Source organism: Saxophila tyrrhenica (assembly GCF_035928015.1).
Source record: "Saxophila tyrrhenica strain CCFEE 5935 chromosome Unknown scaffold_31, whole genome shotgun sequence".
NCBI classification, from domain to species: Eukaryota; Fungi; Ascomycota; class Dothideomycetes; order Mycosphaerellales; family Extremaceae; genus Saxophila; species Saxophila tyrrhenica.
The window spans coordinates 1-19,832 of record NW_027041763.1 but is presented as its reverse complement, the minus strand read 5'-3'; the positions used below and the strand labels follow the sequence as shown (position 1 = coordinate 19,832).

General features: G+C 53.9%; 11 protein-coding genes across 11 annotated transcripts; 5 read left to right on the top strand and 6 right to left on the bottom strand.

The window, feature by feature from the left end:
* Nucleotides 1-17: 17 nt before the first annotated feature.
* LTR77_011070 (uncharacterized protein) lies at nucleotides 18-958 on the bottom strand (the record flags this gene model as incomplete). The annotated part of the gene is made up of 3 exons (XM_064808282.1): nucleotides 18-352; nucleotides 403-750; nucleotides 898-958. The coding sequence occupies 3 exons, from the start codon at nucleotides 956-958 to the stop codon at nucleotides 18-20; spliced, it is 744 nt and encodes a 247-aa protein (XP_064653508.1).
* A 741-nt stretch (nucleotides 959-1,699) lies between these two features.
* LTR77_011069 (uncharacterized protein) lies at nucleotides 1,700-2,129 on the top strand (the record flags this gene model as incomplete). The annotated part of the gene is made up of 2 exons (XM_064808281.1): nucleotides 1,700-1,712; nucleotides 1,765-2,129. 2 exons carry the CDS (start codon nucleotides 1,700-1,702, stop codon nucleotides 2,127-2,129), a joined length of 378 nt encoding a protein of 125 aa, XP_064653507.1.
* Nucleotides 2,130-2,314: 185 nt separating this feature from the next.
* LTR77_011068 (uncharacterized protein) lies at nucleotides 2,315-2,851 on the bottom strand (the record flags this gene model as incomplete). Its single annotated transcript, XM_064808280.1, has 2 exons — nucleotides 2,315-2,335; nucleotides 2,390-2,851. The coding sequence occupies 2 exons, from the start codon at nucleotides 2,849-2,851 to the stop codon at nucleotides 2,315-2,317; spliced, it is 483 nt and encodes a 160-aa protein (XP_064653506.1).
* A 694-nt stretch (nucleotides 2,852-3,545) lies between these two features.
* On the bottom strand, nucleotides 3,546-4,859 carry FAL1 (RNA helicase; the record flags this gene model as incomplete). The annotated part of the gene is made up of 3 exons (XM_064808279.1): nucleotides 3,546-3,604; nucleotides 3,660-4,514; nucleotides 4,571-4,859. The coding sequence occupies 3 exons, from the start codon at nucleotides 4,857-4,859 to the stop codon at nucleotides 3,546-3,548; spliced, it is 1,203 nt and encodes a 400-aa protein (XP_064653505.1).
* Nucleotides 4,860-5,310: 451 nt separating this feature from the next.
* Nucleotides 5,311-6,921, top strand: sap61 (Pre-mRNA-splicing factor sap61; the record flags this gene model as incomplete). The annotated part of the gene is made up of 2 exons (XM_064808278.1): nucleotides 5,311-5,400; nucleotides 5,461-6,921. The coding sequence occupies 2 exons, from the start codon at nucleotides 5,311-5,313 to the stop codon at nucleotides 6,919-6,921; spliced, it is 1,551 nt and encodes a 516-aa protein (XP_064653504.1).
* Nucleotides 6,922-8,002: 1,081 nt separating this feature from the next.
* Nucleotides 8,003-8,955, bottom strand: LTR77_011065 (uncharacterized protein; the record flags this gene model as incomplete). Its single annotated transcript, XM_064808277.1, has 3 exons — nucleotides 8,003-8,127; nucleotides 8,179-8,893; nucleotides 8,947-8,955. The coding sequence occupies 3 exons, from the start codon at nucleotides 8,953-8,955 to the stop codon at nucleotides 8,003-8,005; spliced, it is 849 nt and encodes a 282-aa protein (XP_064653503.1).
* A 2,685-nt stretch (nucleotides 8,956-11,640) lies between these two features.
* nob1 (20S-pre-rRNA D-site endonuclease nob1) lies at nucleotides 11,641-12,981 on the top strand (the record flags this gene model as incomplete). The annotated part of the gene is made up of 1 exon (XM_064808276.1): nucleotides 11,641-12,981. One exon carries the CDS (start codon nucleotides 11,641-11,643, stop codon nucleotides 12,979-12,981), a length of 1,341 nt encoding a protein of 446 aa, XP_064653502.1.
* Nucleotides 12,982-13,363: 382 nt separating this feature from the next.
* Nucleotides 13,364-15,356, bottom strand: cut23 (Anaphase-promoting complex subunit 8; the record flags this gene model as incomplete). Its single annotated transcript, XM_064808275.1, has 2 exons — nucleotides 13,364-15,206; nucleotides 15,259-15,356. The coding sequence occupies 2 exons, from the start codon at nucleotides 15,354-15,356 to the stop codon at nucleotides 13,364-13,366; spliced, it is 1,941 nt and encodes a 646-aa protein (XP_064653501.1).
* Nucleotides 15,357-15,820: 464 nt separating this feature from the next.
* On the top strand, nucleotides 15,821-16,301 carry LTR77_011062 (uncharacterized protein; the record flags this gene model as incomplete). The annotated part of the gene is made up of 2 exons (XM_064808274.1): nucleotides 15,821-16,014; nucleotides 16,064-16,301. 2 exons carry the CDS (start codon nucleotides 15,821-15,823, stop codon nucleotides 16,299-16,301), a joined length of 432 nt encoding a protein of 143 aa, XP_064653500.1.
* Nucleotides 16,302-16,473: 172 nt separating this feature from the next.
* On the top strand, nucleotides 16,474-16,857 carry LTR77_011061 (uncharacterized protein; the record flags this gene model as incomplete). The annotated part of the gene is made up of 1 exon (XM_064808273.1): nucleotides 16,474-16,857. One exon carries the CDS (start codon nucleotides 16,474-16,476, stop codon nucleotides 16,855-16,857), a length of 384 nt encoding a protein of 127 aa, XP_064653499.1.
* Nucleotides 16,858-17,475: 618 nt separating this feature from the next.
* LTR77_011060 (uncharacterized protein) lies at nucleotides 17,476-18,660 on the bottom strand (the record flags this gene model as incomplete). Its single annotated transcript, XM_064808272.1, has 1 exon — nucleotides 17,476-18,660. The coding sequence occupies one exon, from the start codon at nucleotides 18,658-18,660 to the stop codon at nucleotides 17,476-17,478; it is 1,185 nt and encodes a 394-aa protein (XP_064653498.1).
* Nucleotides 18,661-19,832: the final 1,172 nt, after the last annotated feature.

Sequence of the window (19,832 nt, the reverse complement as noted above, 5' to 3'; positions counted from 1 at the left end):
CAGAGACGCAACAGCTCTCAGCCAACCTCAACACTCCCCTCCGGCACGCCTTTTGTGCTCCTCAGCCGTCGCGAGAAGAACTGCATGATGGGCATCATCTCATCTCGATTCGCCGGCATGCTGTCCCCGGGCTTACGGTACCGCTTGATTTCAACATGCTCAAAGAGACGCTTAAGCTTGTCTTCGGACGTAGCCGTCACGGCTGACTGGTCTGAGCCTGCGCAGACGAGGATGGGAGTCTTGCATTTGGTGTCCAGGGAGGCGGGAGCTTCGCTTGGTAGACCCGAACCGATGCTGATGATGCCGCCTAGTTCGCTCTCTGCAGCGGTTGAAGATGAGGTATGAAGGTCGACTGAGAGTTATCAGTTACTTGAGCCTGCTCGAAAGATTGACAGCACTCACCACCATAGTTCAGCGCAGCCATTCCACCCTGCCCGAACCCAAAGAACACAATCTCCCTCGCCTTATACCCACATTTTCCAATCAACCCATCCTGGACAATACTCCGAAGCAGCTTGGTAGACTGCTTGAAACCCGCATCCGGATCCAGACCGCCAGAGGTCGAATCAAAGATGATGTCGTCGCCCCAATGGAAGCCGCCGAGATCCAGTAAACCCTGCGGTCCTTGGATGGAGATGCAGACGGTTTCGGGCAGATTCATCTGCTTGCCGAGGTTGGTGAAGGAGGCGTGGTTGTCTCCGAGGCCGTGGAGGAGGATGAGGACGTTTGTTGGGGCATCGTTGCCGGGTGCTGTGAAAGGAGGTTGTGTTAGCAGCTGTGCCTACCTTCAAATCTACTGCCGCATGTGTATACTTGAAGCAGTGCTGGGTCATGCAGAGGCTAGTTGGACAAATGCAGGGCGAGCTGTAGCTGATGACAGCCCACTGCAGCACTTACGCGGCCCGATCGATAGCTTGATGTTGTCCGGGAAGTCGGAAGTAGTTGGCAGTCGTCCCATGTTTCGAGATCTAGCCGCCACCTCCAGCAATTCTTTTCTGCAACCTGACCAGTCGATTCGCCAGCGCTCGTTCCTAGAAACCAGATGGTGAGGCTGTCCACTTGGTCACAAGAGTTTCATGCTTCACAGAGACACGAAACCTGCAAGGTGATGCAGAGGTGAAGCTAAGCGCGGGCAAGCTTCTGGACCAGTGCTTGACTTGCCGATTGCGTGGCACGCTAGAAGCTTGCTTCGGTTCCTGGTGGCTTGGCTGTGATGTCGAGTTTCAAGATCGGGCATTGCGGATTGTTGGAAGGGAGGATAAACGCCTTCTGATGTCAGACTACGTTGCTTGAGACCGGAAGAGAAGCAGCTGTGACATCGACAGCCAACTGTTGCTCGCGGGTCTTGCAAGATGAAGTCGTTCGTGAAACAGCAGTGACTTCAACTGACGCCACGAGGGAGCCGCTGCAGGTTTCTGAGCCGTTCCAGACGCAGGGCGGCGCAGGTGAAGACGATCCTAGTGCAGCTGAGTGGATATGATGGAAAGTTAGTGACGTAGAATGACTAGCTCGTGCGCTGGTGAAGAGGCGCATTGGAGGGGTCCAGGTCCACGCGGACAGGCATGTGAGTATATATACCTCTCAAAGATCCTTCGTCTTCATTCTCCTCGACCAAACAACACACGCTCCAAACACCCCATATCCAAAGAAACAATTCAAACCCAAGAAATCTCCCATCCACACCACAACAACCGTCAAAATGTTCGGCTGGGGTAAGCTTCCAGATCCCCATTGACCAAATAACCTCCGCTGATCATCTTCCAGACGACGCACACGACGACTACAAAAAGACTCAAAACCCCGAGAACAAAGCCGAGCTCAGCCATGAAGTCCTCGCCGGCGGCGCCTCCTTCATGGCCATGAAAGAATGGGAAGACCACCAACGCAAAGAGGGCAAAGAAGTCGACCACGCCTTCGCCAAAGAAGCCATCGCGGCCATCGCGGGCGTCGAAGTCGACCGGCTCGCCGAGACCAAGGGGGCGGACTACATCGACCGCGAGAAGACGAAGCACGAGGCGAAGAAGCGGAGCGAGGCGTTGTATGATCAGCATTATGGGGAGGATGAGAACTACAACCCGCATAAGAAGCACCCGCATAAGAAGATTCAGCAGGAGTTTGGGGGGTACTAGGGAATGAGCTGCCTGCAGTTTCCTGGTGGGAAAGGTTGATGAATGATGAGGTGGCGTGAACCTTGACGACATTCCAGCTAGATATCTTGGGATGAAATTGCAATCATAAGTGGACTCAACTGTGCAATGTCATCTTCGTACGATGCTGAAGATACAGTGATCCTCCAATGATTGCGTGGTTCCGCTCAACCCAATGACTCGCGTTTCTGCAGATCGTTAGCGACTGTTTTGCGTTGCAACAAGTGCATGGGATATCTCACCTGCTTCCCGTCCGACCCGAAGTCCTCTTCGCGATTCCGTGCCAAAGCCTTCCACGTCGCCCAAACCATCATCACGTACGCCAACGCCATAGCCATCACCCCACCCAACTCCTTCTCAACGCCCCAGGCAGCTGCCGCTGTCCCCAGCGCTGGGAAGTACGCACAGCTCTTGACGATCAGCGCAGGGCCGCACAGTTCCGCACAGTCGGCGACCCTCTTGCCACCGAACTGTAGCAGCACAGGCGAGAGCGTGCGGGCGCGGCGGCCAACGCGGTGGAACTCGAGGACGAACGCTGGGGCTAGGATGCCAGTGATGGTGACGACGAGGACGATATTGGCGATGCGGTTCGTGCGACCCTCGATGCGATCGATGATGGACTGGGTGCGTTGGGCGCAAAGTGTGGATTGGGCTTTGGGCATAATGGTGAGGTTGTTCTGGTTTGGCGTTCTGATGGGCACCATGTTGGAGTGCGGTGATGGGGTCGTTGTCTGGCTAGAGAAGCGAGTGAGAGTTATCTGTGTGTGTGTGTGTGGGAGAAGAGCTTTGCTGCGAGGTAAGTCGAGGCAAGTTGATCTTGCGGAAGGAGCAAAGACGCTCAATCGCGCGGAAATCGCACCTTCCAGGTCCGCAACACAGCTCAAGCGCCAAGATCCAACCTAGTATGAGGAAGTCACTGAGAAGATTGCTGTGTTACCAGGAATGTCTGTCTGGATTGCATCTTCAAGTCACTACGTCAAGCACACCAAGGTCATCACTAAAGGGAGCTGGCGTATAGTACCGCTCTAGAGCGACACCGCCAAGGTCGCTGAAGCGTGTAGGCAATAGCTGGTTCAACTCCAATGGTGCATCGTTGGTGGGGACATGGGTCGGTATTCGTGCGTTCGTGAATTCGTAAAGTCAGTTGAGGGGGGTATGAATTTGTGTCCTGCAGAAAATCAGTAAGGTTGACTTCGACTGCACGGCGAACAGACGCGTGGACGAACATTCTGGTACAAAACACCCATTTCCTTCCCTTGGTGGCCTTTCGCCAAATCTCGCTGCTGTCATAACACGCGCACGTTCTGAATCAGCTCGGCCATGTGCCGTCCGATCAATAGACTGGTTGTGTCCAGCCTTGGAACATTCTCAGTCTCGGGCTTTCATCCTGCTGTGCGCTCACGAGAGCAAATCGGCAACGTTCATCGGCATCTCGTCGATCTGGGTGGAGTAGTAGACTGTCGCACGTTAGCTGTTCGCTCTACCCAACACCACCAAACTCCAAGCACTTACGCTCAATGTCCCTCAGAATGCGCACATCCTCGCTAGTCACGAAGTTGATCGCGACTCCCTTCCTCCCAAACCTTCCCGATCGACCAATCCTGTGGATGTAATTCTCACGGTTCGACGGCAGATCGTAGTTGATCACCAAGCTGACCTGTTGCACGTCAATCCCTCTCGCCCACACGTCCGTCGAGATCAGCACCCGGCTGTTGCCTTGCCGAAACTCGCCCATAATGCTGTCGCGTTCCTTCTGCGGCATTTCTCCGTGCATGCTCGAGACTGTGAAGTTGGCGTCGCGCATCTTGTCCGTGAGCCAGTCGACCTTGCGGCGGGTGTTGCAGAAGATGACTGCTTGTGTGATGGTGAGGGTGTCGTAGAGGTCGCATAGGGTGTCGAACTTCCAATCCTCCTTTTCTACAGCAATGAAGTACTGCTTGAGCCCTTCGAGCGTCAATTCGTCGCGCTTGACCAGGATGCGGACTGGGTCTGTCATGAACTTCGTCGTCATGTCCAGGACGTCATAGGGAAGAGTGGCGCTCACGACCACCACCTGAGTAGCCGGAGGAAGGTACCGATACACATCGTAGATCTGCTCGCGGAACCCTCTATTAAGGAGCTCATCGGCTTCGTCCAGGACCAGCATCTTGATGTTGCGAGTCCGCAAATTACGGCGGCGGATCATGTCAGCCACTCGTCCCGGGGTACCGCTCACAACATGTTGCCCATAGTCCAGCTTGCGAATATCTTCACCAACGTTCGTCCCCCCAATGCACGCATGGCATTGCACGTTCATGTAGTCTCCGAGCGCTAGGAGGACGGACTGAATCTGTGTGGCCAGTTCTCGGGTTGGCGACAGGACGAGTGCTGTGTCATTCTGTATCAGCGACCCACCGCTTCACATCGTTCGAAGCACCACTCACCCTGCGTCTCCCGCACTGCCGTATCAATGACCTGGAGAATGCTGATGCTGAATGTCGCCGTCTTGCCCGTCCCCGACTGTGCCTGTGCGATTGTGTCCCTGCCCTTGCATATCTGCACAATCGCACGGGACTGGACTGCAGATGGCGACTCGTAGCCATAGGCGTAGATGCCGCGGAGGAGGTTCTCTTTCAGATGCATGGCCTCGAAGGTCGGGGCGACGCTGACCTCCTTGGAGGTAGAGAACTCCATGCGTTCCTCGGCCTTGCGATCGATGCCATCTTCCGCCATGATTGCTGGATGTGTTCGTGGTTGGTGAAGATGAACTTGACTTGTTGCAAACCAGAAAATAGCTCGGCCTTCGTCCTGCGGGCGCTAGTCTCCTCCGCAAAGCTTAAACCGGCGCTAGTGATCGCAAATAGCCGAGAGCTTTGAAGGTTTCTTGACGATCCGACTTCTTCATGACCACAGGTGCTATACACTACTTCGCCCAATATACCGCCAGCCACTTCACATAAGCCAGTCGCGACAACCGGTAGAACGGTCAGCACATACCGGGGCCACCAGCACTGCAACCGCGACGGCGCAGCTGCTGAGATTGCGTAAATTCAGAGTGCCCTTACCTTCTACTTTGCGCGTTTGAGGCGGACATTGGTGGCAGTAGTAGTAGGGAGGAGCTCGGGGCAGGGGGACAGCAAGGCGGTGGAGGAGTCTCGACATCACAACACAGCAATCGAGCAATATGTTCCACGAAGACCTGCGCTACATCCACGAGGATGTCGAGCGGCTGGAGCAAGCGATAGCTGAGCGAGTAGTCGAAGAGCCCAGACACGTAAGTCAAGTCCTCTTGTCCAATGCTTTGGCAAGACCGAGAGATGCTCACAGCGCATAGATACGTAACAGGCTTGTCCGTGATCATGAAGTCGCCACTTTCCTCTCACGAATCCAAGCACAGTCAGAACGAGGCCTCAACATCTACAACAACCAGAAGGAGGAGCTGCAGCAAGAGCATCAGGCCATCGGCACCGGCGATCCATATGAAGACTTCTACAAGCGCCTAGATGAGGTCAAGAGCTTCCACAAGCGCTACCCCAACGAGCCAGTGGAGAATCTCGAGCGCGCATACAAGAGAGTGGAGCAAGGTGGGCCAGGAAGCTATGCTGGAGACATCGATGGCATGTTCACGGGCGAGGAGGCTTTCGGACGCTTCTTCGACCTGACTATGCTGCACGAGGAGTACCTGAATCTGCCCGGGGTGAAGGGCCAAAGGAAGCTGACTTACCTGCAATACCTCGATCTCTTCGACAACTTCACGCCCCCTCGATGTCCGATCACCAGACAGGACAAGATGACGGACCAGTACTTCAGCTATGTTGGCTCTCTGGCTCAGTATCTGGAGAGCTTCCTGAACAGGACTAAACCGCTCCAAGACTTCGACAAGCTGTTCGCCGATTTCGAGAACGAGTTTGAGACGCTGTGGGGAAAGAATGAGGTGCCTGGTTGGGACGAGAAGGGAGCGCAACAGGCGAACGGCGGCGCATCGAAGGGACCGGCCACCGAGGGTTCTGGTGAAGGCATATGGTGCGCAGATTGCGAGAAAGAATTCAAGAACGACAACGTGTACAAGGCGCATTTGACGGGCAAGAAGCACATCAAAAATGTCGAGGCGAGGAAAAAGCAAGCCGCATCGGGCGACGTCGACATGGAGAACGGCACAGCCGCACCCCACACATCTACCACAAGCACATCCCGATTAAAAGAAAAAGCCATCGCTGAGCGCGAACACCGTATCCGCCGTCTAGCCAACGTGATGAAGACCGAGCGCGAAGACACTCGCGTCAACGTCGAGCGCAAAGCCGGCATGACGGATCGCGAACGACAACAAGAGCTCGCCGCCCTCTACGCCGAAGACACTGCCATGGCCGGCACCACCAAGGCTGACGGCGAGAACTCGGACGACGAGGGCGAGGAGAAAGTCTACAACCCTCTCAAGCTCCCGCTCGCCTGGGACGGCAAGCCCATCCCCTTCTGGCTGTACAAACTACACGGCCTGGGCGTCGAGTTCCCCTGCGAAATCTGCGGCAACTACGTCTACATGGGCCGACGGGCGTTCGAGAAGCACTTCTCCGAGGCGCGGCACGTGCACGGGTTGAAGTGTCTCGGGATCATGCAGACGAGTTTGTTCCGCGAGATTACGAAGATCGAGGAGGCGCAGCGGTTGTGGGAGAAGATCCAGCGGGATCGGCAGCAGGGGGAGCAGAAGAAGGAGGATGTCGTGGAGATGGAGGATAGTGCGGGGAATGTGATGCCGTTGAAGGTGTATAATGATTTGAGTAAGCAGGGGCTGCTGTGAGGTGGATCGAGAAGCGGAACTTTGATGGCATGAAGAGAGCGTATGTCCCGATGAAAACCATCCATTCAAATGCACAATTGCCAAGATCTGCTCATGGCTCATGGGCTGTTCCACTGATCTGCCGCCCCCTCAAGCACTCATGGCAGAGAAAGGAAAGACTCCAGCAACTTTGGATAGTCAGGCGTGCCCAACCCAGTGCTCGGCTCCCTAAAAGTCCCTGCTCAGCTTGCCCTCTTCATGAGTTTGGATGCCAGATACACCATCCAGGCACAGCAGGAAACCGTCTCGTCCCACAGTTCGGATTCGAGCCCTTGACTTCATCCTTTATGCCCGCCTCCCTAGCATTGGCATACAGCGCTGGGTTGATTAAACCGACAGGATCTTTGCCGATGGCTGCTCGTTCTTCGTTGATCTATAGAGAATCAACGATGGGCAGAGCTGTAGGCATGTGAAGGGTTTGCGAGGGTGATGATTGCTGCCCAGATTGCCTTTATCTCGTCAGTTGAGGCTGGTTGGTCGAAGGATAGATGGGCATGAAAGACAAACGTGATGAGATTGAAGTCCCCGACGCTCCTGCGCCACTTAGTACGGCCCGGTTGACTGGGATCTGGTAAAAAGCACCGTTCGCGCTAACATCTGGGTAGCCTGGTCCCGTGTCAGCTGGTGGAGGTGCTCACAGCAGATTGTGGAGAGTTCGTGTCGAGTCTGCCGGTGCTAGTGAGGTCCAAGTGGTCAGCTTTGCATCTGCTCATTACGCCACAATCGGAAGGAGCCCATATGCATGCAGTGTCAGTGCTGGGGATACCGCATAGAAGAAGCTTGACAGACTTGTCGGCCCATCAAGCTTCACAGCTAAGGGTCTCCAAGAGAGGGAACCGCAAGTTGTCTTGGAAGGTAGCTTCAGCTCCTCTCGCGTCAAGCTGAAATGGTAACGTAAATTCATCAGCCGTTAGCCGGCACTGTTGATCAAAGAGCGCATTAAGCAACTGCGCCTCCCACCAGCCTCTGGCATCGTGTTCAATGTTCAGTCTCCTACGGGTCGCTCGGTCTACGAGGCCTCCTAGCAAGAAAAACTCAAGTGCTAGGCGGCAAAGGTACCAAACCGACCCATTTCGTATGCTTCCACCCGTTGAATGGCCAAATCGTCCGAATCACGGTCGGTGTCACAAAGTGTTCGCACAACGATGCCCCTCTGCGGCTGCGCCCCTGTGGAAGTTAGTACGATGACAACTCGGCACGAAGAATCCGATAACTCACATCCCCGCCCTATATTATACTGGTGCGGTCGATAAGTCCGCCTGAGACAGTTGACCAACGCTCCTCCAACCTCACTCGGTAACACAGACAATGCAAGCAAGGCGATGAGGATTGGTAGGTCACCCAAAATCCCCCCATGTCCTTGTGCTCCATGCCTTTGGTCTGAAGCAGCACGATACGGTTCGGGAAGAAGCTGGTACAGACCGATGCTATTGCGTTGTTGCAACCGGACCTGCCGGCTGTTACCTCTTCTTGTTATACGCGACCTGTGGAGCGGGTCCTGAGGGATCGGCCATAGAAACGACAGTTGCGCCCAATCGTCCGTGTGGGCACTGTCCTCAGATTCATCGCTCGAGCTCCGGTTGGCGTGACGCTGGCGACCGGTGACTCGAGGTCTGATCCGCCGGTTGCTCACTCCGTCGCCGATTCTGGAGCTTGTGGCATCTCCCTCCCACATCCATATGCGACCTTCGTTGCTGTAGAAAGAAAAGGTCTTGTAGTCGTACTTCTCGTCGTCAAGAGCGCCAACCGCTCGAGCATGCCAGTTGTCGAACTCGTACCATGAAGCCGCTTCTTCTTGAATCAATTCATTACTGCCTAGCGGGTTGGGCGGCTTCCAGTGGCCTTGTCCGTCATAGCGAGGCTCGAAATCCTGACTTGGACGCATCTGCTCGACCTGTAGGAAGAAGTGCGGAGAAGGAATCGAGGAGGATGACTGGCTGAGTCAGTACGACGATACCTCACCTAGATCGAATAGCCAAGGCGTACTGTTGCCATTGGGGCGATGTTCTCTTCGACCACGTCTGATGACACAACTCAAAGTGAGTCGGCCGATCTCCAAGTGCACGTCTGGCGCATTCAGTGTCCGGAGCGACCAGAGCGCTCGAGCCTGCCGTTTCCAATCGAGGTCTATATCAGTTGAGCAAAGATGGGTTCACCACGCCAACAGCGGGTTCGCGGACTACCGCGCTCATATGCGTTATTCGGTCGAGATACCGCTGTCGTCACAAGCGGCTATCATCTCAAGACCGGTGAAGATTCTGACCACTCAGGGAACAGATCTGGGACCATGGATGGATCAACTCTTCGGACACATGCTGTTGCGCAAACACTGACACCCACTGTACGTTCCAGCAGGAATCTGTGCAGGCCATCATTCAGTTCCCAGGCCCTCGGTGCTCGTGCAACTTCGGCATGGCCGTTGAACACTAGGTGAACTTCCACAAGTTGTCCCAAAACCTTGGCTGGGCAGGGAGACAAAGGCTTGCCCAGGATTCACTATCCGCTGGCCGGTGGTCCGCGGAGCACATGATCACTCAGCAAGCTAAGTGTTGCCCAAGGCTGCGGGACGTAGATCGGGCTTGTGACCAAGATCTGAAGCAAAGGCGCCCATGGACCAGGGAGTAAGGCCATTTTGACCCTCGCGCAAACGTGGGCAATGCTCTGACCAATCTCAGCTCCGATCATCCACACATATAGAGGTAGGCTCAGGAAGTGCCGGATTTGTTACCATGGCCGGTGGATCTCTTCTGCACGTGATGCGGCTCAAAACCATCTGGCTTTCCGACGTTGATGTATAAAACGGGCGGCTCGGAGCTGTCTTTCGCCGGCAGTTGTGATTGAAACCTGTGTCCCAGTGGTTTGCTTCCTCGCTTGTTCCTCCAGTCACAGAGAGCTGTCGACCAACAGAGCTCCGAAGCTCTGATCCCCGGATGTCCGGCGGCACAAGCGTGCGTCCTTGGAGCGAGGATCGAAGCAAATTGTCGCTGTGTGTGAAGAGGACCATGAGCAAATATATCGTGCTGGAAGGGCCACGTCAATGCATCAGGCCGATCCGTGACCCATCACGACTCTACTGCAGGGCTGCCTAGCATGTAATGCGCAATTGCCTTCCCGCCCCTTGGAAGGCTAGAGGCGAACCACGAGCTGATAGCAAGCTTGCCATCATGGTCTCCATAATTCGCGCAAAGGGTCGCTAATGCGAAGATTGCCTTCGACCAGACGGGAGGACCCAGCGACGTCAGTGCTTTCATCAAAAACCTAGGAGGCCGCCCGAGCCCACAGCTGTGGGCAAGACCCCAAGTTGCCAGCGCAGGATTCTTGTTAATGTTTGCCATTGGCTACAGGACTGCAGCGGGAAGCACAACCAACCACTACCATTGACTGGCACCATCAAGTCCAGTCATGCGATCATACGTCGGCGGGCCGTCCAGCTGCCAGGGTGAAGAAGTATAGCCGGCCCGTACCGTGGAAACGGCCCTTGTGTCGTTGCTGCAGCTAAGCCTAGCAGTAGAAGCGTTCGGTGGCTTCAAGGGATGATCGAAGACGCGAAGGCCTTGTCCAGGACCGTTATGGCGCGCCGAGGCGGCCTAGCCATGGGTGATGCTCTGTGGGTAGGAACGGGGCGACGAGCATAGCAAGAAGATTATACGAACCAAAAGTAAAAGAAGCAAAAGAAAGGGAAAGGAATATGATGGGCTCCGGCAAGAAGGCAGTGCTTATACGGAAACAAGGACGGCGCTACTTACAAGCTGGGGTTAAAGAATCAGCTGACACGCATCGTGTTGAGGGCAGTATCCTTATGACTGAAGCGATGCTGGAGACAAAAGACGGGTAATCCTGACGCGGTAGTGTGCATGTCCTGTGCACGTCCTGCGGGAAAGGTCGTTCTTCGGGCCTGTGACACAAGCTCGAATTTGTTGACCAAGCTCTGCACGCCACAGAGCGGGCGATGACAACAGAGAGGTCCTCGACCAGGGCCGTAGCGGTGCACAGGCATATTTGGACCAAAATTCCATCTCGGGCCGACATTTCTCTGGTATGAAATCCTGGTGAGGCGAGGATGGTCTCTGGCAACAAGAAGAGCCAGCTCTGTAAAATTTTCCAGGGCAGCTCTTTCCCTCTCAAAACACCTCTCACAGTTGCCATTCTCGTGCCATCACCGTGGTGCGCATCCGCAGTACTCATTCATATTCACGCGGCTGCTTCTATGGCCTGGACGCGGGCTTGAGCACTTCGACTTTGCTTGACCGCTTTGCATGTTGGTGTGGTGCTTGTTCGTCCACGACAGACCCTGAAAGGAGTGGAGTGTACCTCCATGCCCTCGTGGAAGGTCTCCAGAGGTGGCTTCGGCAGCCAGGGTATAGCCGTGACAGGAAAGGTAGCTGGTGGGACCTCCTGAGCCGACTTAGTCGGTGTTTGACGGTGCAAGACATGGTTGAGGCGCAAAGAAATGGTGTGTGTTGTATAGCAATCAATGTACCATATGTTCGTGGTAAAATTAAGGAGTTGCATAAGGAAGCGCGTAGTTAAGGACATGTTGTCACCAAAGCATATGGAGGCCATGTAGTCTAAGGCATCAAGGCACCAACGCCAAGCCTCACAGCTTCCTTTTCCAGACATTCCTATAAATTTTGAGGTCCAACACGGACTTCACACAGCGAGTACAAACATCCAGCAGCCATGGAAGAACCAAAGCCGATACATACGCTCGTCCTAGACACCGGTTCGATCATTAAGAATGAGCCGTCCGTCTCGACCATGCTCAAACAATCAGAAAATCTCATCACAGTCCCGGAAATTCTTACAGAGATCAGGGATGCGCCCACACGATCAAGGGTAGAGACAACGTTAAAGCCTTTCCTGACCTTGCGGTCGCCGACTCCGAGCAGTGTCAAATTTGTAACGGACTTTGCCAGGAGGACTGGAGACCTGGCCGTGCTTAGCAGACCAGACATACTGATCATCGCACTGGCGTATGAACTGGAATGTGAGCGCAACGATGGAGACTGGAGATTACGGAGAATGCCTGGCCAGAAACGAATCAATGGTGCAGCTCCGCAGAAGGAGGTCGCGGAGGGTCATGGTGCGGGTGGCGAAGCGCAGGAACAAAACACTGCGGACGAAGCAGTCACCACAGAGAAGGCCGCGAACGGGAACAACGCTCTCGAGACGACTGCAGAAGAACCAGTGGAGAACGTACCCGAAGGCGGTTCCGCAGACCAGGCCGAGCCTTCGAACAATACGGATGCCTCGAACGTCGACGAGCTAAAGGAAGACCTAGCCAATACAAACCTTGAGGCGAAGGCGAGCCCCGGCCACGACGATTCGACACCAAAGGTAGACTCGGCACAGAATTCAGCAGAAAGCCAAGAAGACTCCGACTCCGACTCCGACTCGGAAGGCTGGATCACCCCTTCGAACCTGAAGAAGAAGCAAGCCCAAGACGCCGACTCCTCCATCTCCCAAACACCAGAACCAAAAACAATGCAAGTCGGCGTCCTGACAACGGACTTCGCAATGCAGAACGTGATTCTGCAAATCAACCTCAACCTCCTCTCTCCCCAACTAACAAGGGTCAAACATCTCAAGACCTTCGTCCTCCGCTGCCACTCCTGCTTCCAAACCACCAAGGAAATGAACAAGCAATTCTGCCCCCGCTGCGGCCAGCCCTCTCTCACCCGAGTATCCTGCTCCACAAACTCCAATGGCGAATTCAAACTCCACCTCAAAAAGAACATGCAATGGAACACCCGCGGCGACCGCTACAGCATCCCCAAACCCGTCCACGGATCTGCGAACGGCAGGGTGAAGGGTGGTGGCAAGGGCGGCTGGGGCAACGATCTCATGCTGGCGGAGGACCAGAAGGAGTACCAGCGGGCGGCGAACAGTGAGAAGAAGTCGAAGGCGAGGGATCTGATGGATGAGGATTATTTGCCCAGTATTTTGACTGGGGATCGGAATAGGGCGGGTGGGAGGATTAGGGTGGGGGCGGGGAGGAATGTTAATGCGAAGAAGAGGTGAAGGAGGCAGTCGAGGTTGACCGGAATGAGAGGCCATTTGGTTCTGGAGGGAGCGAGAAGGCGACAGATTGATTGCCATTTGATCCCGTAGATGGTCTCTGAGAGCGCCCAGGCCACGGCAGATGGAAGATGACACCAGGAACAACGAGGCACGAATCACGATATCGCATGCTGCAATGAGGATTTGCTCGAAGGCGGCGAGAGGATCAGGTTTCGCAAAGGCGATAAATGGATAGATTGATGGGATGCGTGGTCATAATGTTAGAAGCTGCTGCTATCAGGTACGCATGCGTGCTTATCTACGAAGCCAGCTACCAAGCACAGCAGCTCACGAAGATAATGACCTCTTGATGATGAGTTCATGCATCACCTCCTCCACCCTCTCAATCCTCCTCCTCAATCTCCTGCACCGCCAACCTCGCCCTGACATCCCTGACCAACCCCTTCGCCTCCTCAACCTCCACCCCATCCTGACACAGCTCATTCGCATACTCCATCGTCCTCTTCCAGTCCCCACGCTGATGACACCACTTGGCCAACCACAGCCTCGCGCGAGAAGTGATTTGCGTCACGCCGATGCCCTCATCACCCTCCTCCGCTCCTTCCTCTTGCGCCAGACACAGCTCCATGAACGCTGAAGCTTCGTTCTCGCGGGCCGAACGTTCGTAGAGAAGGGCGATGTCGTACAAGATCTGGGGATCCAATGCGCCTCCGACAGCATTCGCGAGAGGGTCGGAAGTGTTGGTGCCGAAGCTCGAGCCGGGATCAATCTGGCTTCCGACTCCAAGTGCGCGCTTGAGGGCTTGAATGGCATTGCCGAGCTTGCCGCATTTAGCATATGCATTGCCGACTGCAGCCCACATCTTCGGGTCGTGAGGGCAGATGGCGGCAGCGCGATGGAAGTAATACAGGCTGTACGACCAGCACTCGAGCATCTCGTAGCCCTGGCCGAGACCATACCAGGCGCGGAAGTCTTTGCGGTTGATGTCGACGGCGCGGCGGTAGGATTCGATGGCTGCTTGGGTGTTCTTGAGCTCGACATATTCGTGGCCCATTAATGTCCAGGCTGCTTGGAAGTTGCGGTCGAGTGTGAGAGCACGGCGGAAGTGGAGGACGGCCTTTTCGTGCTCAGAGATCAGGGAGTAGTAGTTCCCAAGGATGATGTTGGTCTCAGGTCTGAACTTGTCGATAGCGGAGGCAGTGGCCGCGAGGGTGGCGAGCTTCGGTCGACTCGGTACCACGAACAGGAGATTGCTGAAGATGTCCATGCCGTCCAAGCGCTGAGGATGAGATGTAAGAAGGTTGTCGAAAATCTGCAGTGCGGTTTCGTGGTCGTTTGCATGATAGTGCAGGGTTGCGCTCTGTTGTGCCAGCCAAGCTGACTTTGGAAAGATGGCTTGCATCTGAGAGAGAGTGTTGTACGCTCCCTCTGTTTGCAAGAAAAGCTCTTGACAGCAGTTGACGTAGAATAGCAACGTCATCACGTTCTGCGGTAGACGCTCGCAGATTATCTGGAGCTCTTCCTGAGAGCCCACCAGACTACCAAGCTCGATCCAAGCTGACCAATTGTAGAAGTTGATGTTGACGCTTCGAACAAGCCATTGTGTCGCCAGTCTCTCTGTTTTGCTCTTCAGAAGCAGCAAACCATAGAGATACTCCAGCCAACCTTGAGAATTACCATAGTTGTCCAGACCGCCGCGAGCAGTGAAGTACTCCTCCAAGACTGCCAAGATACCATCGATCTCTTTGTTGGGAGTCACTGGTCCGTCTGCTGGTCCCAAGACGGTCTCTGAGTCCTCGTTCTTTCGCTTCTCGCCAGACATGTACCGAGCATAGAGGCCGAGGAAGAGAGACTTCTGGCTGATCCTCTTGGGCAGCATCGCGGCCTGGGACTGTGGCGGCTTGACCGACAGAGGCATCGACGGTCTACCAGACCCCGTGGCAGGTAGCTTGGTTGCAGAGGCATTGCCTGGGGCAGGTCTGCCGTGTGGGACATTGTTTGGAAGGAAGACAGCCGCGCATCGATCGTACTCTCTGCAGTCGAAGAACGACTTTGCCATCAGGTATCTTGAGAGCTCCCTTTCTTCCAGCCTGGCCTCCTTCCGGTCATGGTTCGTCCGGGTGGTGCTGGAAGGGATCTCGGTGTCATCGTCGATGTCTGTGTCAGAAGTGTCGTCCGCCGGTTCGCTAGTAGTGGGTGCAAAGGAATTGGAGAGTTCTGCCGCCCTTAGCACACAACGTCAGATCCGACGTGTGGTCAATGCTGTGGGCAACATACCATTTTGCAGAGAAGTAGAGACACCGCTCGCTGCAGTCAATGACCGCCTGCTGGAGCTTTGCCTGCAACTGCGCTTGCTGTTCAGGATTGAGAGACATCCTGCGCGACCGATATGATCCCCAATGCACCGCCAACACTGCTCGTGTACAGCCCAAGTCAAGGTTCGATCTTCACGTGCACTCCAACGCGTCCTTGGACGTCGCGACGCGGGACAGGTAGAGGTGATGTCGAAGTATCGCCGAAGTATCGCCGGCGACTTCACGCCATCCAACTCCCTTCCATCTTCTCTCAACTTTCCCCATCATTCCCTCCATGGGCCATCAAGATCTATCCGGCACAATGATGCATGAAGTCTGGGTAGTCTATTAGTGGTCAAACCAACTCCGCATTACATGTCCTCTCAACTGAATGAAGAAGGGAAAGCCAAGGTAGGTCGTGGTACGGAGGGATTACACTGAGAAGTGATGTGTGATCATTTCGCCTTCCATCCGCATTTACCATTCCGCTCCTTTCCACTGTTCATTTTCGACTGGGAGTAAATATCTAGCTGCCCTGCACCGGCATGGCGGCCTCGCAAGGGGTGTTGCATGACCTCTCCCGCACCAGCCGGCCCCTCGTCAACTTTGGCCATTCATTGCCTCCTTCAGCCATGCCGGAAAAGTCCACCGGCTTGCGGCATCCTGGAGGTCTGCTAGACCGGTCTCTCGCAGCAGTCATCAACATGGTCCAAATGGAGCTGCCGTCGGCTGGAGCTGTGTAAGCACCTTCGCAAGATGAGCTAAAGCTATATCAATATAGACCTGAGACCCATCGAGTTGGCCACCGACAGACTATCAGAGGCCACCGAGATGGCCCACCAACCACAAAATATACTGGTCTTCGGCGCCACCGGCTTGATCGGCGGATACATCACGAACGCCCTGCTCGCCGCAAAGCACAACTTCGGCAGCATTGGCATCTTCACTTCACAGGGCTCAGCGGAGCGGAAGAAGGATTTGTTTGATGCGTACCGAGCAAAGGGCGCAAGCGTCATTATTCGGTGATCTACAGAACGAAGATGACGTGAAGGCTGCATACCAAAGTATTCCACAACCACTCTTCCGCTTATCGGTCACATGCTATTGAGTGCCAGACTACGACACAGTCGTCTCAGCTCTAGGCCGTGAAGCCATTCCGACGCAGATCGATCTCGTCCGCGTCGCCGACCAAAGCAGTATGATCAAGCGCTTCTTCCCCAGCGAATTTGGCACCGACATTGAGTACAGTGAAGCTTCAACCCACGAGACAGTGCACCAAGACAAACTCAAAGTGCGACACTATTTCCGTGAGCACGTCAAACGACTGGAGCACACTTACATCATGACCGGACCATATGGAGACTACTACTTCGGCTGGGGACCGGTGCCGCAGGAGCCCAAAATTGGCAGTTTCGATGCGAAGGCAAGGAAGGCTTATCTGCTTGAACCAGCCGATAAGAAAATTGCTTGGACGACCACGAAAGACGTTGGTCGCTTCGTCGTCGCTGCACTGCTGCACCCGGAAGTGTCCCGCAACAAGGCTCTGAAGGGAAGTCGTTCGTTGCAAGCCATGCGGATATAATTGCGGGGTTTGAGAAGCAGACAGGCGTGACATGGGATGTGCAGCACACTTCACTCGAGACATTGAAGATGATCGAAGACGAGGCATGGAAGAACGACAGCTGGTGGAAATAGACCTCGTCGCTGCGGAAGGTGTGGATGCGAGGGGAGACACTATATCCGCAATGGCACAACGAAGCACTGGGCTTGTCTTTGACCGTACAGAGACACTGGAGGGAACTGTCGCCATTGCGGTACAAAACACGCAGATGGATTCATGAAGGATGGGGCGAGAGATATGAGGTCGTCAATTCGTCAATTCGTCAGTTCAGTCTGTCTGTCTTAATGAAACCAGCCCAAAGGCAGCAGTCAGTCTGTTTGCAAGTCCTAAGAATCCCAAAGCAACAGTCAGGTTCAATCTAACCATCCACGTATCCTGCTTGATCCTCCTTGATCTACGGCAATCATTCTTGATAAATGCATGTCCCTAACGCCGCTCGATATGACGTTTTTGGGCGACAAGATCTCCCCCTAGTAGGTGTTGCCACTGATAAAGTGTTGTTCCTCCCGAGAATGACACTTATCTTGTCAAAACTGTCATCCTTCCTCCAAACGACTTTGCATGTCCAGGCGACATAGTCTACTCCCTTTTACTAGTCCAGCTTGCTCCAATCGTCGTCGAAGGTACGCGTTCTAGGTCCCTGACTTCTTGTGCCGTTGGTCGTGATAGATCAATGGGCTGCTGATTGTCCAATCGAACCAACTTGAAAGTCTCGACCATACCGCCTAAGCGGTTACGCTGAGTGTTGTTTACAGAAACAACTCGATAGAGCCCATCATATCGAAGGCCGGCACGCGGTGCCCAAGCAGAACGTCCGCTCGCTGTTCTCAGAACCCGCACGCTCTGTCCATTCTGACGGGATGCTCGCAAGGCCTCCGTGCCCGTAGACTTCGCCGCTCTGTTAGGATCGATGTTGTCGTTGCCTCCAGCTCCACAGTAAACTATGGTGTTACCGAGATCTTCGTCAAACTCGTGGTAAAGATTGGAAACTACGATAGAATAGGCTCCTGTTTGCAAATCGCCGGAGATTCCAGCTTGCGAAGCCCCGTGTGCTCCGTGAAAGATCGCATTCAGTCGAAATGGATACCAAGCGCCATTCTCAAGGCCGTTATGGCCGAAGACTTTAGCTTCACGCTTCTCTCTCTTGTAACGTGGATCCGTAAAGTTGCTCCTTCTTCCGTCCGCGCCGGTCCTGATGGCGATGCCGTGCATAATGCCGTTGAGACCCCAGAGAGGGTCTTGTGGGGGAGGGAGGTGCGATGTTGTGTATCCAGGGGCGGAAGCACGAGCTCGCTTGGGTGGGGACTCGCTGCCTTCCACCGCCGAATCAGAGTCAGATTCCCTCTTGACTTCTTTCTTAACCTCCCCCCAATTGGACGCCAGCCACGTCTTGTGTAGCGCTTCCACTTTTGCGGCATACGCTTGGGGCAGGCACAGCATAGGGTTATAGACCTGGTTGACAAAGCTGCCAACTTTGGTCTCACGTTCCACTTCTGGCGTCATGTGCAGTTTCAATTCAAGCCACACCAAAAAGTCGTCCAGTCGCTTGAGCAATCCCAACTGCTCCTGCGTGGGGTTCGGGAAACCTTTCGTTTGTTTGCTCTTGATCAACACTTGCTTAAGACTTTCGCGTTCAGTCTTGATGTGGTCCATCTGTAGCTTTGTCGTTGCTGGGTCCACGGCAGGTACGTCCACAAGTGTCCAGTCATCGACGTCTGTCATAGGCGTGTCGTCACGCTCGAGTTTGACTTTCGCTTCAGCCATGGTTCCAATGTCTTCGCTTGCCGGTGGTGTACTCCTTCCAGGACACGGGAAGGTGAGTATCGTCGGTGGGCGAGCCTTCTCTGTCTTGGATTGGAGTAGAGTGGACAGCCGGATGTTTGAGGAAGTTGAGCAAGCTGAGCAGGTAGAGTGAGGTGAGCAATGGGAAGTGAAGGAGTCCAAGTTGAAGTGACTGGAGTGAGGTCAAGGGTCACACGGACAGTTTGACACGCGGCTGTGACACTATGCTTTTAGGTAAAAGGTGGTATTCTTTGGCAGGTGCGGTCGTGGTATGTGGTGGCCAAGGTAATGTATTTATATGTATAGGACCTCTTGAGTCTAATGTTGCACAGTGGGTACTTGAGCCTGTCGGGAAGGTGTGATGGTGATGCTTAAACAGTAGTAAATACTCTATGAATGTGTTAGTCGAGTCACCCACTGGACGCATTGCTTGCTGATGCGACGACATGACCGTCACACAGTGAGCATTGTGCGCAACGCAAGGTGATGTTGGTATAGTATTAAAGAGCGATGTGGTTAAATAGAGGCTTACGTTAGGCAAATGTCTCTTGGCGTTTGCCACGTGACTTTTGCCACCTAGAGAAGATAGAAGACTAATCTAATAGAGGTAACTTGTAAAGCAATAGAGGTTGAGTTTTTAGGGAAGAGGATTATAAAGATAAAGTTAGAGATACTTATACTACTAAAACCGCGCTAAATTAGCTTAGTATACTAGTTACTTACCGGTTTAATTACTTTTGTTAAGAATTAGTAGTTTAGAGGGTTAGTAAGAGTAAGCCTAAGGTATAGCTAAGTAAACTATCTTATCTTTATAGGATAGCTATCTCTATCTCCTTCCTTTCTATAATATAGTAATAATATAGTAAGGTACTCTTCTATCCCGTTCCTATCGTATATTTCTATCTCCTATTATTGTTTAAGCTTCCCAATTTACCTTTTAACGACTTTAGTTATATACTAGATATATCGACCTTATATAAAGGGTAAGCCCTTAGATATAAGGCTCGGGCTAGGCCCGTACTACTATAGCGTCCGCTTACTTTCCTTCGAACTTAGGCTAGAAGTTCTCTCTCTCTTTGTTATGATCCTACAGAGTAGTCTCACGTGATCAAGGTTGATCGTGCTTCTTTGGAGAGTCAGGTGACGATTGAACA